Source organism: Hyperolius riggenbachi, chromosome 3 (assembly GCF_040937935.1).
Source record: "Hyperolius riggenbachi isolate aHypRig1 chromosome 3, aHypRig1.pri, whole genome shotgun sequence".
In the NCBI taxonomy this organism is placed as follows: Eukaryota; Metazoa; Chordata; class Amphibia; order Anura; family Hyperoliidae; genus Hyperolius; species Hyperolius riggenbachi.
Genome location: NC_090648.1, coordinates 259,143,311 through 259,157,280, shown reverse-complemented (window position 1 = coordinate 259,157,280; position 13,970 = coordinate 259,143,311). Strand labels below are relative to the sequence as shown.

The window sequence follows — 13,970 nt, the reverse complement described above, 5'->3', positions numbered from 1 at the left end:
CAGACCCGACGGCGATCTGATCGGGTATTTCCGCCTACTTTGGAGCCGACAGCCGTCAGAGCGCCTGCGTAGGAGTCGGGAAGGTAAATATTGACGTCACCGCTGTACGGAGGGCTGCAGTGAGACCCCTGAGGGACAGAGGACGGCGTGGGAAGCCTCATTAGGATCCTGAGGCTTCCCCCACCCGAGGTGAGTACCCCCCAGGGGACGTTTTGACGTTACAGATTATCTTTAAGGCCCTTCTCCACTAACTGCTTAGTTTAGATGGCTGGGCAGCTTTTCAGAAAAGTTCTGGTGTTTTTGATCTCCCCCTCCTCCGCACAATTTTGAGCTTTATGGCAAAGGCTGTGAATACTTCCGTCCATGGGCTTTCGCTTTTTTATTTTTAATACATTTGCCAAAACCTCAGAACATTCCCCCCCCCCCCCTCGTTGTCATTTTGGGGTGTTGTGTGTAGAATTCTGAGGGAAAAATGAATTTAATCAATTTTGGAATTAGGATGTAATCTAGAAAAATGTGGAAAAAAGTGACGTGCTGTGAATACTTTCCAGATGCACTGTAGGTCTTATTTTTAGCATGTTTGTCTGTATAACTTGTCAATTTTTAAAAAAATGTAATGCAAAATATCTGTTGCAACCCTTATCAGCTAATTGGGAGTCGTGTTATTACAGAGACTGAAAGTTGCAGTGGTGTGGGAGAGTAAATTGCATTACTTTCTAATAACATATTATGCACAGACATCCCTCCCTTCCTGCTATGAAGATTTTCCTGTCAGCCGGCTGCCTTCTGCTCCATGGTGGGATATCTTGCAGAGCCTAGTTTCAGTTTACTGTAGTAATATCAAGCATTGCTTTCTTGTGTTTTTTTTTTCCTACTACCAAGCAGGAAGTGCTTTTTTCTTGTTACTGTTCTCAATTGTTCCACCGACAGTCACATCCTTTCTGCCTTATGTGGTAAAAGCATGTCATCTGTGAGTAAGCAGAACTGGCTGTAGTCACGCCGGACGTTCTGTTTCCCAGAAGCTGCACACTGGATGTTTGCAATTCACGCCCTTCATGCTGCTATAATAATAATGTGACCTCAGGGCTGCCCTCAGTAGAACTTTAATAGGATAGCACTAGAGGTGATCCGCTTGGCGTTGTTAAACCTTTATCCTTCAGATGAATGCCATGCTCTCAGCTGCAATAACATATCAGATATGGTGCTATGTTTTAGTATCTTTGTGGAATATTTTTATTCTGCAGTAACAGAAATGTACAGCTGGGCCTGAGAGAACCTGAATACACGTAAAAGGAGCAGTTAATCTCTATGACTAGCCTTTAATTTATAAAAGTATTTAAAGGATACAAAAGCCAAAAGCAATTAGAAAAACGGGGGGAGTAAGCATGTATGGGAAGCTGTCATGTCCGCTGCTCCCTCCGTTCTCCTCAGCCCCCCTCCTTTGTTACCTAAATGCTCCCCTGAAGCCTCTTCCGGGTCATTGAGTCGCACAGCAGTTGCGTGGTAAAACAGCCTGATTACTAATGTTGTGCACTGTACATTCACATGTTTATCTCATGTCACACATCGCCTTGGGTACTCTTTTTTTTTTTTTTTTTTTTTTTTAAAGGCATTCCTTTTATTTCCCACTGCTGCAAATCCGCAGCGACACGTTGGGTGTATGGCATCACACATTTGCATTTTCTGACGGGAGGAAAAATAAAAGCTGGGAGAATATTGTGAATCTGTGAAAAATCGCTTGGCGAGGCAATTGCTTTGCAATTTTCTTGTGCACCTATGCTTTGTATAGGAGGTCAATCACATGAAAAATGCAGCAGTGCTGGATATGTGAAAGAGTTGTCTTTTTAATTTCCACGCATAAATGTGTAAATTTTTTATTTTTTTTTTAAAGATTCTTTATTTTCATTTTTTTTTAAAAAACAAGAGAAGGTGCTTTTAACATGGCAAAAATTCAGAACATCAGTAAATATCACAACAATAAAATTATGCAGAGAAATGCCGCAGCAGATAGGAGAGACAAAAAAAATAGCTTGGGGATAGTATATATTGAAAATATGACTGACCAATATGGGTGCACAGCTATTGGGTTCCCCAACCCGTATGTCATATCTATGTGTAAAGATCTGCAGCAATGTAAGAGAACATGGGGATCTATAATACTTCTTATTGGAGCGAAATGGGTGGTGGTAGATATTCGTGTAGAGGCATATATAACGTTAAAACTCACATCAGACCTGATGTTAAGTGAGAAAAAGAATGTTGAGTTGATCCCTTGGAGCCCCGGTCCCCAAGGAACCCACAAAAGAGAAGAGAGAGAAAAGAAAAGAGAGAGGAAAGAGGCCAGGAAAAGGAAATTCTCGCTGGATCCATACCCAGAAATCTCACATCATCCTACAAGGCTATAGAAAAAATAATTCACCAGATGGAGACCCCCTGCGAAGGATATGGCATGAAGGAGCCCCACAGCACGATGGCCAGAGTCAAACAGGGGATTCCTTAAGCATTTGCTTGTACTCATCAGATTCTAAGAATATGTTCCAGTGTATCCATGTGTTGGAGAAAATCTCCTCTCTACCATGTAGGGTATGCATCATGGATTCCATTTGGTATATATGTTTCAATTCAGAGATCCATTCATGTATGGATGGTGCTGTTGTAGTTTTCCAATGTCTAGCAATCAAGACTCGAGCTGCTTGGATCAGGTGTTTTGTTAATGAATGCTTAAATTTCTTATATGGTTTGGGAGTATTGTGGATTAAGTAGTAAGATGGGTCATTGGATGGTTCTCCATCTGTGAGGATTTTAATATATTTCTGGACGTTCGTCCAGAATGGCCGTATTGCATCAAAGTGCCAAAAAATATGCAGTAGTGTGCCAGTTACCTTGTTGCATCTCCAACATACTTGGCTTGTAGTCGGGTACATTCTGTGTAGTCTGTCCGGTGTGAGATACCACCTGGCCAGGATATTATAATTAGATTCTTTTACTCTGGAAGTGACAGAAGCTTTCTGGTTGAGATGTAGGATTTTTTGCCACTGCTCATCTGCAAACTGGCATTGCAAATCCTTTTCCCATTTATATTTTAGTTCCTGTGACCAAGTGGCATCCGACACCAGCAGTTGATATATAAATGATAGTGTGCCCTTAGAGGCGCCTGATGAGATGCAAAATGTTTCAAATTGTGTAAGGGATCGGGATAGCCGTTCTCTGGTGCCTAATGATCTGAGGAAGTGTATAAATTGTATGTGGCTCCAGTCGTCCAGAAAGGGGCAAGAACGAGTCGCTTTAAGCTGGTCCAAAGTTTCCCATACCCCCTCAGTGATAATGCCTTTCCCACGTATGTGGTGTGCACCCCATGGGAAATAAGGGGTTGTCTAACAGAGGATCAGTGGCGAGGGCCGAGGGGAAATTTCTGGTAGCTTCCTAACCCGTGCGAGGGCGGTTAGTGTGGAATTAACAGAAAGAAAGTCATGGTTATAAATGTGTAATATTTTTATGGTTTAGTGAGTGCCCAAAATGCATCTGCAGTTCAAACACATTTACAATTATCTTGTGCATTCTGAATTGAGACAATCTCTAGGTTATTTGAGGGATGAAAGGCATTACATTTTTTTAGTTAAATGGTTTGTTACATAATAGCTCTTAGACATAATATTCTCTGTGTTTCTGAAATTTTATTTGCCTTTGTAAATATATACTTTATATATAGTGTGTGTGTGTGCGTGTTTGTGTGTGTGTGTGTGTACTGCATGTCTCTCCAGCTGCTGTGAAAGTTGCAGGTACCTACATGCCCTGTCAGAGAACAGCCTCTTCTTCCATGACAGCTGGGAAGCTGCCATGACATATCTGCTACCTTAACACTCCTGTTTTACTATTTGCCGATTTGAACATTAACTGTTTATTAAAGGATAACCAAAGCGAGACCAATATGGTGGCTGCCATATTTACTTCCTGCTAAACAATACCAGTTTCCTGGCAGCCCTGCTGATCTCTTTGGCTGCCAGGAAACTGGTATTGTTTAGCTTTGGCTGCAGATCAAGCAATCATCCACAGATCTGAAAATCCATCCTGGTGGATCTGATCTGCAGATGAATGTCAGTTAAATCATGTGTGTATGATGATCTGCAGATCTCATAGACTATCATTGCAATTTGCAGGAATGGATTTTTGGTAGGAACAGATCTTTTGCAGCTACAGATCTTTTGTGTCTGTACAGCATCTGTGTGTGCAGCATCTTGCAAAGATTTTTTTCTGATGTGGAGTTCAGCTCCATAGAAAAGACTGTGTAGAGTATGGCTCTCATACTACATGAAAGGTGGTAAGATTGGTCTGTGATCTTTCAGTTTCTAAAGACTATAGTCTGATGTGTGTATGAGCCTTTAGAGTGATGTGCAGGTACTCTGCAGGAGAATGAGGGGATTCTTCCTCTATTACACATTCTTCATGCACAATCTGAACCAGGTTTATGGGTGATAGACGACAACTCTGTGTTCAATGTGCACAACATTCTCAGTGGATTCCCTGCAGCACTGTGGGGAGTGCATATGTAGAGTATAGTACTACTGTGTAACAAAGTACACCTGAGACAGATGAAATTAAAGGTTTTTTTTTTTAATACATACCTAGGGCTTCCTCCAGCCCACTTTAGGCTAATCAGTCCCTTGCTGTCCTCCGCCACCTGGATCTTCTGCTATGAGTCCCAGGTACTTGAGCCAGTCTGGCGTAGTGCGCATGCACACACTCCGCCGCCGAATGCAGAATGCTCCTGGCTGTAGGAGCGGCATGTGGCCGGACTGCGCTGACTGGCTGAATTATCGGTACTCCTAGCAGAAGATCCAGGTGTTGGAGGAGGACAGCGAGGGGCTGATTAGCCTGAAGGGGGCTGGAGGAAGCCCCAGGTATGTATAACACTTTTCTTTTCATCTCAGGTAACCTTTAATTCGTAGTCACCAAACAAAATTTTAGCAACATATCAAATTATTTGATTTCATGAGCAAAGAGAGTGTTTACATTTGCATATACCAGAATCAACGCAGAATTATTTCCATCTTATTGACCATCTCTATTAGTGACACAGCTACACATCAGGCTTTATTCTTACAGCATAGATATTTAGTATATATAAATGATTCCTGTGTACACATACTGTACAGTCACAATCAGATATGTATATTTAACTTTAAAAAAATGGGGACTGCTTTATTGAAGCAGCACAAGTAACTAATTTTGATTGGTTTATTTCATTTTTGTGGTCTAAGCACAGCTATTACTGTATATATAAATTATTTATGATGACTATTATCTGAGAAATAGAACATTTTATCATATTTTTTTTAATTACAGTTTAAATTCATTAGGAGTCGGAGTCGGTGCATTTTTTTTCGCGACTCCGACTCCAGGCACCCAACATTGCTCCGACTCCACAACTCCGACTCCACAGCCCTGGTTTTAGGAGCTGGAAGCCGTAAGCCTGAGCTCTGGTCAGGCTGGCCAAATCCGCCGCTCCTATTGGCTGCCTGGATCCCATGCGCGATCAGTGCTTTGCAGCTGGACCCAGGCTTCTTTCCCCAGCTGTTTGTATACCTCTCTGGCCGCCAGGATCCCCATCTCCCTGCTCTGATTGCCAGGCTTCTCCAACACACACACACGCACACGCACGTATGTGTATAAACAGTCTTTCCCCGAAAATAAGACAGTATCTTATATATATTTTTGCTCTAAAAGATGTGCTAGGGCTTATTTGTAGGGGACGTCTTCTATTTCTATCAGGAATTGTCTCCCAGCAGAACGTTTCCTGTTCCTTTGTGCTGTGATGTTCCTGGATTTGAAGGTATGCTACTGTACTCATCAGGCACCTGCCCTGTCATCCCTGCACACAGCTGATAACCTTGCTGTGTGCTGGGATGACAGGACCGGTGCCCAATCGGCACTGCACCGCTGTGTCCGCTTGCTGGATGCCTCTTCTTCCTCTTTCACTTCAGCTAGGGCTTATTTTCGGGGTAGGGCTTATACTTCAAGAATGCTGAAAATTCCAGCCAGGGCTTATTTGTGTGTGTGTGTGTGTGTGTGTGTGTGTGTGTGTGTACCTACCTAAGCTGAGAAGGTTATGGATTTTTCCTTTTGAAATACCAGTTAACTGATTCTCCTGCTGATCCTGTGTCTCTAATACTTTCAGCCACAGCCCCTCAACAAGCATGCAGATCAGGTGCTCTGACTGAAGTCCGACTGGATTAGCTGCATGCTTGTTTAAGGTCTGTGATCCATCCACTACTGCAGCGAAAGAGATCAGCAGGACTGGCAGGCGACTGGTATTATTTAAAAGGAAACCTCCTCCATATCCCCCTCCGTTTAGGTTACTTTAAAGGTAGCCTTACGCTGGTCGATTTGCCAGCAGATTCGACCAACAGATAGATCCCTCTCTGATCGAATCTGATCAGAGAGGGATCGTATGGCTGCCTTTACTGCAAACAGATTGTGAATCGATTTCAGCCTGAAACCGATTCACAATCTGCTGAGCTGCCGCTGTCGCTTGTCCCAACCCCCCTGCATACATTACCTGAAGCCTGGTCCCGGGCATCTTCTCCGCATCACGGCATCCGCGTATAACTTTCTGTCACTCCAGTGACAGCGGAAGTTCAAATAGAGCGCCCTCCAATTTGTACTTCCGATGTCACTGCAGTGACCCAGGAAGTTATGCACAGATGCCGTGATGCGGAGAAGATGCCAGCCGGGAGACGGGAGGTGATGCGGAGAGGATGCCGGGAGCCAGCTTCAGGTAATGTATACCTGCGTCGATCGTACGCCGCTAGCGATGCGCTCCCTACCCGCGGGTGATCGATGTCAATTTCCCGCACGGAGCGATCGACGGGATCGATCTATTTCGGGACGAAAACGATCGAAGTTTAGCATGAACGATTTGAAAGTAGATTCGATCCCAGTGATCAAATCTGCTGTCGATCGGCGGGTAATCGGCCTAGTGTATGGCCAGCTTAAGGCTAGGTTCACAGTGGGAGTTGGATTGCATTCTCTGCAACAGCAGGAACACAACCAAACTAAATGGAAAAGCAGTGCTGTGTGTTATCTGAGCGTTAAAGCATACAGTGAAGCATACAGTTAGTGAAAAGTATGCCACGCCATGTACCACACTCGTCTCACTGTGAACGTTGCATAGGTGGTGCATTCCAGAGCGGCAAGCTGCGTTAGACAGTGTTGCAACGTACCATTATGAATGTGACCTAAGGCCCAGCAATGGTGCTCACTTTCAGAAATATTACTTCACTGCAGTGCCTTCCTCCTCTGAATTGACTTCTGGTCCTATTAAAAAAACAAAATCCCTCCCTAAACCTGTTAGAATTTGCAATCCTAGGCCCTTTCACACTCTTTGATTTGCTGCACTGCACATTGGACTGTAAGTGGGCAATGCTTTTGCATAGACCGGTTCATATGACTGGTTTCGATTGAGTTCTGTTGCAATACACCACTGCACATTTTACTGTAAGACAGGTTACATTGCCATTCATTTAGTTTAATAAATGCCTGTCTGTGCAACTGCTGTCAACAGATACAGCGCCAGTATGCACAAAGCATAGATGTAAATGGGCCCCTTGTAATGTGTTCATCAGCTTTCTCTACAGTTTCACATATTAGTTGAATATCTCCTGCATGTGAAATAAACTTTTGGAGATTGTTTTTAATTTCCTCTCTTTGCTAGTCTAGAAGTGGAGTTTTTGCCTTCCGAACAAGGATTGCTGAGATATGTGCATTAGTTTCATAATGTTGCCTTTTATATTTTCTAGAATATTTAAATAATTGGTGTCACACTTTTTTCACCTTGTATTTGTGGGATGTGATTTTGGTGCTTGTTTGCAATGGCTATTTAGTTTTTGCACTACTTTGCTTATTAATGCGCAAATTGTTCTTCTTTTCAGAGATTAAGAAGACTGTCCACGAAGTATCGAACTGATAAAATTTACCCTACAATCACTGGAGAAAAAGAAGAAAATGTTAAAAAGAATAGATATAAAGATATTTTACCATGTAAGTCTTATCTGTTTGTCTTTCAGGTGATTAAACCAGTCTGGGGCCCAGTCAGACAAGCGATGTGCTGCATTTTGAAGAAGCCACTCACTTAAAAGACTTACGAGGCCAGTTTTAGAAAAAAAAAAAAAAAAAAAAGTTCGATACCTGCATCCGCGCACTGCCCGGGTCGGGCTTTCCAACCTGCAGAAAGATGGCCGCCGGAGCCTGCCGCGGCTGCGCAGTCTAATTAGCCGCGAGTGCGGATGCGCAGCTCTAGGGCCAACCCCCCGATCCACGTAACGAGCTGTTTCCTGTAGCACGGATCGGGGGGTTGGCCTTATAGCTGCGCAGCCGCACTCGTGGCTATGCGGACTGCGCGGCCAGCTCCGGCGGCCATCTTTCTACAGGCTGGAGAGCCCGGGCAGTGCGGTCGGGGGGCTACTGAGCGGCGGGGATCCGGCGAAACGGCACGGAGGTATCTATGTTTTCTATGTTTTTTTCTGTTTTTTTTTTTTTTTTTTTTAAACTGGCCTCGTAAATCCTTTAAGCCCAATCTACACGATACGATTCTTTGTGCGATTCATTTACGATTCTATTTACGATCCGATTAAATCCGACATCTCCGATCGGGATTCGATTTGCCATTGCAAAACAATGGCAAATCTAATTGAATCGAATCCCGATCGAACATGTCAGATTTACTCTGATCGTAAATAGAAACGTAATCGAATCGCAGAAAGAATCATATCGTGTAGATGGGGCTTTAGAGACCAGAGCTCCAAATCTAAAAAATATTTGACATTAACCTCCCCATAAGTGAGGTTTGTAGCTGATGGCTTTGTGGGTTGGCAGCTGTAAATTAATTTACCTATGGGTGTTGCTCCACTTAAACATCCATCTTGCTTGTAAGCAGGCGATTTGTGTTCTGTTCTATGCAGGGGAGTGGAGCAGTGTGGGGGAGAGCAATGCTCTTGGCTGTCTAATTGCTGGCCGAGCAGTTGGGGCATTGGGGACTGCTGTACACACGCTGGATTCTCAGCAGAGGCAGTCGATATTGGCTGCTTCGGCCAGGTTTCATCTGGTGTGTGTAATCTCCATTGATGCCACTGTGCTAGTGTATGTAAGCCATTTGAGGATGTCCCAGGCAAACTGCATGCAGTGTCTAGGAAGCAATGCATGGAAGTGTGGCCAGAAGATGCTACCACTGAATTTAGTGGCGACACTTGCATGCAGTTATCAGGTGCTTTTGGTGAGGTTCTTGGGCATTTTGGGCGATTTTCTTCCAGAATACAGTAGAGGGTTACTTGCATATCTAAAGTATTTTGCAGGCATTAAAGTACCTGGTTTAGATGACACCAATACACAGTTAAGATTTTAAGCCGTGGTTATCAATAATAATTTGGTGTGCAATCAAAAATGAAAAAGTACTGCATACCATCAGTCTTTGTTTGCGTTTATTGTTAATTATTTATACAGGTAAAAGACAGAAGTTAACAGCTCAGTATTTTATTCTTGATAGTTATGAGTGCTTCTTGCTATACATACGTTTTTGTTCATCTGTCTGATGAGGTGAATGGAGATGGGAGGAAAAGGTTTCTAAAACGATCACAAATTATCATTTCGGGCAGTAGGAGTTACAAGTGAGTGTGGGTTAGTCTACAAGTGACTTATTTCTTAGTTCCTAGCTACTAAAATACTTGGGTCTGTTTGCAACTAGATCTTATTGACTAGAAATTACATTTAATATTATGTTTTGCCTGAGGTCTGCAGATTCCAGATATGTAATGGCTGTATAAAGTAACAAAAGTGAAAATTTTACTTTCCTGCTCAGAGGCATTGGTTACATGTAGTTTTATAAGAGATGTATTACCAGAGAATGAAAGCTGGCATTTTTGTCTCTTGTCTTCATTATGTGTGTTCTTCTCTGTATGATAAGTATAGATAATAATAGGGCTCAAGTGTTTTCTTCATACTGTTTTTGTATTCTGTTTCCAGCATATTTTTTTTTTTTTAAACTGAAATCTTTAAACCCCTATTCTTTTTCCTTCCAGTTGACCACAGCAGAGTGAAACTTGCACTGAAGATTCCTTCCTATGACTCAGATTACATCAATGCAAATTTTATCAAGGTAAGTATTACTAGCTTGTGAAAAAAGGCACTCGCTTAACAGGGTTCCAGAAATATTGATACAATATTGGTAAAATTATCGATACTCTACTACTTAATTGCAATGGTGAAATATCGGTTAACTTTACCAATATTCTACTATGACCCAACCAAACCCTATTTTACACAGAGCCCTCCCACTCTCCATACAGACGACCCACATGGTTGCCAGTGTACATGTTGACGGTACACATGCTCACGTTACTCCAACTGTATGGAGTTCTTGTATGGAGTTCTTGTATGGGGGGGTACAGTGGCAGGCCAATGATGCGGTGGATGTGGCATCACAAGGTCAAGTCCTGATCGACTTCAGCATGGAATCAATCGGTAATTGGCCTGCGGTGTATGGGCAGCCGACAGATCTTTCAAATCAGATTCGATCAGAGAGAGATTTGTCTGTTGGTTGAATCTGCCCATCATTTCTAGATGTATGTACTTTAGATTGTAAGCCTCTGGCAGGGTACTCCATTCCCTAGTGCAATCTACAGGATCATGTACTCCTGTCCCATGACAGCCTGTACTTGTATTACTGGGCCTACCTAACCAGCCCATATTGCATGATCATGTATTTTGTACAATTTGCATGTATAACTTTGTTCTATGTTGTATAACCTTGTTATGTCTGTCAACCTTGTATCATTGTATATATTTATTGTCCAGCGCTGTGTAATATGTTGGTGCTTTATAAATTCAAATAATAATAATAATGGCTACCTTTAACCTCCTTGCCGGTTATCCCGAGCTCAGCTCGGGGTAACCTGCGCAGGAGGATTTCTCAGGCCCCGCTGGGCCGATTTGCACAATTTTTTTTCCCCTACACACAGCTAGCACTTTGCCAGCTGCGTGTGGTACGCGATCGCCGCTGCTACCCGCCGAGCCGCCCCAGACCCCTGCGCAACCTGGCCAATCAGTGCCGGGCAGCGCTGAGGGGCGGAATCGGGGTTCCCTGTGACGTCCCGACGTCCATGACGCCGGTGACGTCATCCCGCCCCGTCGCCATGGCGACCGGTAAAGCTCCACAGGAAATCCTGTTCTCAACGGGATTTCCTGCATACTCCGATCGCCGAAGGCGATCGGAGTGGGTGGGGGGATGCCGCCGCTCAGCGGGGCTCGCTACATGATTTAAAAAAAAAAATTAAAAAAAGTGCGGCGCTGCCTCCTTGCCGAATTTTTTTTTTAGACCGGCAAGGAGGTTAACAAAGAGGGAATATAGCACAGCTGCATTTTATTTATTTTGCATTCTATCATAATTTAGGCCTTTTTTATTTTTTAATTTTTTTTGTAGCTTATCCAGTCAGAGCACCTGATTTGCATTCTTGTTCAGTGTCTGTGGCTAAAACTATTAGAGGCAGAGGTTGAGCAGGACTGTTGGGTAGTGGGGATTTTACAGAGTAGCTACTCTGAACTGAAATTTAAATGCAACAGCTGTGACCACTGTAGAAGTGGGTTTAACATATACATGTGGCTGTCTGATCCGATGCGTCCCACGTTGCATAGTTACATAGTTACATAGTTATTTTGGCTGAAAAAAGACATACGTCCATCGAGTTCAACCAGTACAAAGTACAACTCCAGCCCGTCCCCCACATACCCCTGTTGATCCAGAGGAAGGCGAAAAAAACCCCACCAGGCATGGTCCAATTGGCCCCAAATGGGAAAAATTCCTTCCTGACTCCAGATGACAATCAGATAAAATCCCTGGATCAACATCATTAGGCATAACCTAGTAATTGTAGCCATGGATGTCTTTCAACGCAAGGAAAGCATCTAAGCCCCCTTTAAATGCAGGTATAGAGTTTGCCATAACGACTTCCTGTGGCAATGCATTCCACATCTTAACCACTCTTACTGTAAAGAACCCTTTCCTAAATAAATGGCTAAAACGTTTTTCCTCCATGCGCAGCTCATGTCCTCTAGTCCTTTGAGAAGGCCTAGGGACAAAAAGCTCATCCGCCAAGCTATTATATTGCCCTCTAATGTATTTATACATGTTAATTAGATCTCCTCTAAGGCGTCTTTTCTCTAGACTAAATAAACCCAGTTTATCTAACCTTTCTTGGTAAGCGAGACCTTCCATCCCATGTATCAATTTTGTAGCTCGTCTCTGCACCTGCTCTAAAACTGCAATATCTTTTTTGTAATGTGGTGCCCAGAACTGAATTCCATATTCCAGATGTGGCCTTACTAGAGAGTTAAACAGGGGCAATATTATGCTAGCATCTCGAGTTTTTATTTCCCTTTTAATGCATCCCAAAATTTTGTTCGCTTTAGCTGCAGCGGCTTGGCATTGAGTACGATTATTTAACTTGTTGTCGATGAGTACTCCTAAGTCCTTCTCCAAGTTTGATGTTCCCAACTGTATCCCATTTATTTTGTATGGTGCTAGACCATTGGTACGACCAAAATGCATGACTTTACATTTGTCAACATTGAATTTCATCTGCCATGTATGTGCCCATATAGCCATCCTATCCAGATCCTGTTGCAATATGACACTATCTTCCTGAGAGTTGATGATTCTGCACAATTTTGTATCATCTGCAAAAATAGCAACATTGCTCACTACTGCATCTACTAGGTCATTAATAAATAAATTGAAGAGCACTGGACCCAGTACAGACCCCTGTGGGACCCCACTGCTAACAGTCTCCCATTTTGAGTACGATCCATTGACCACAACTCTGTTTTCTGTCCATTTCGTTTTCTGCGCTCTATATCAGTCCCACGCTCCCTCCTTCAACCCGTAAAGAGGAAGCGTAGGAGTAACATGGAAGTGGTGGTGGCCTGGGTGTAAGGGGTAATCAACAGTCAATGCTCTGGAGCGCAGTCTTGAGTTGTAGTAGAAGTCAAGTGTGTGTGGGGGGGGGCTCAAGCACCGCTTATCTAAATGGATCGGAAATTTAACCGCTTAGATATGAACTATCTGATAGAGAATCATTGTGTAAGCTTTTTTTAAGGGCGATTTTTGAAAAATCGCCTGCGCCTTAAAAATAACAATTGCTTGCAGTGTGAACAAGCCTGTACACTGTGCTCAGGACTCTGCATAGGAAAGGTGGGAGGCACTTGGGGAGAGTGAGCCGCCTTTCCATCATTGGGCACCTGTAAGCACATGCCAACAGTGCCTTATGGTAATTCCAGCCCTGCTCTCTAGTTTTGCATCTGTCACTTTTTGACCACCGTGTCGTCAATTTAGATTGTGGGTGAGGTGGAGGCATGCTTCCTGAAGTCTATGAACATCTCGACTGTTTTAGCTGTGTTGAGGCCTGTTCTCACTGCACCAAAGGCAAATCCTGTCTAACCGCTTGGCTAATAAAAGTGAATGGCATGGTGCACACCAGAGTGGTTTGTTTTTTCCCCAAATGCAAGCTCTGGTCCTGCAGCATTTTTGCAGTTTTCTGAGGCGTTTCTGCCTCAATGTAAAGTATAGGAAAGTGGAAAACCGCTCTGAAAAACACTAGATCAGAGCAGTTTTCCAAGTGTTTTTGTTACAGAAGCTGTACAGTAACAATATAAAAGCTGCTGCAAAAACCACTAGGCATGTCTAGAAAAATCTCTCTCTAAACCTGCCTAGAATCGCTCTGAAAAACCTCTTCAAAAACCGCTAGTGTTTGCAGATCCGCTAGCGGTTTTTGGTGTGCACTGGCCCTTAGATGTACATTTTCCGTCACCTAATGAATATGTATATTCATTTTCAGGCCCTATACTCTCCCTTGTGTTTTAGCTAGCATTAGGTCACCTATTCAACCTATTAAACTTTTTATTTTTGTTTGTTTCTATGGTTCTTT

General features: G+C 43.2%; 1 protein-coding gene across 1 annotated transcript in view; it reads left to right on the top strand.

The window, feature by feature from the left end:
* Nucleotides 1-13,970, top strand: part of PTPN12 (protein tyrosine phosphatase non-receptor type 12) — a 129,835-nt gene that overhangs the window by 41,784 nt on the left and 74,081 nt on the right. The window contains exons 2-3 of the mRNA XM_068276210.1: nt 7,929-8,037; nt 10,071-10,147. Coding sequence (XP_068132311.1) covers nt 7,929-8,037; nt 10,071-10,147 — 186 coding nt within the window. The remainder of the gene's footprint in view (nt 1-7,928; nt 8,038-10,070; nt 10,148-13,970) is intronic.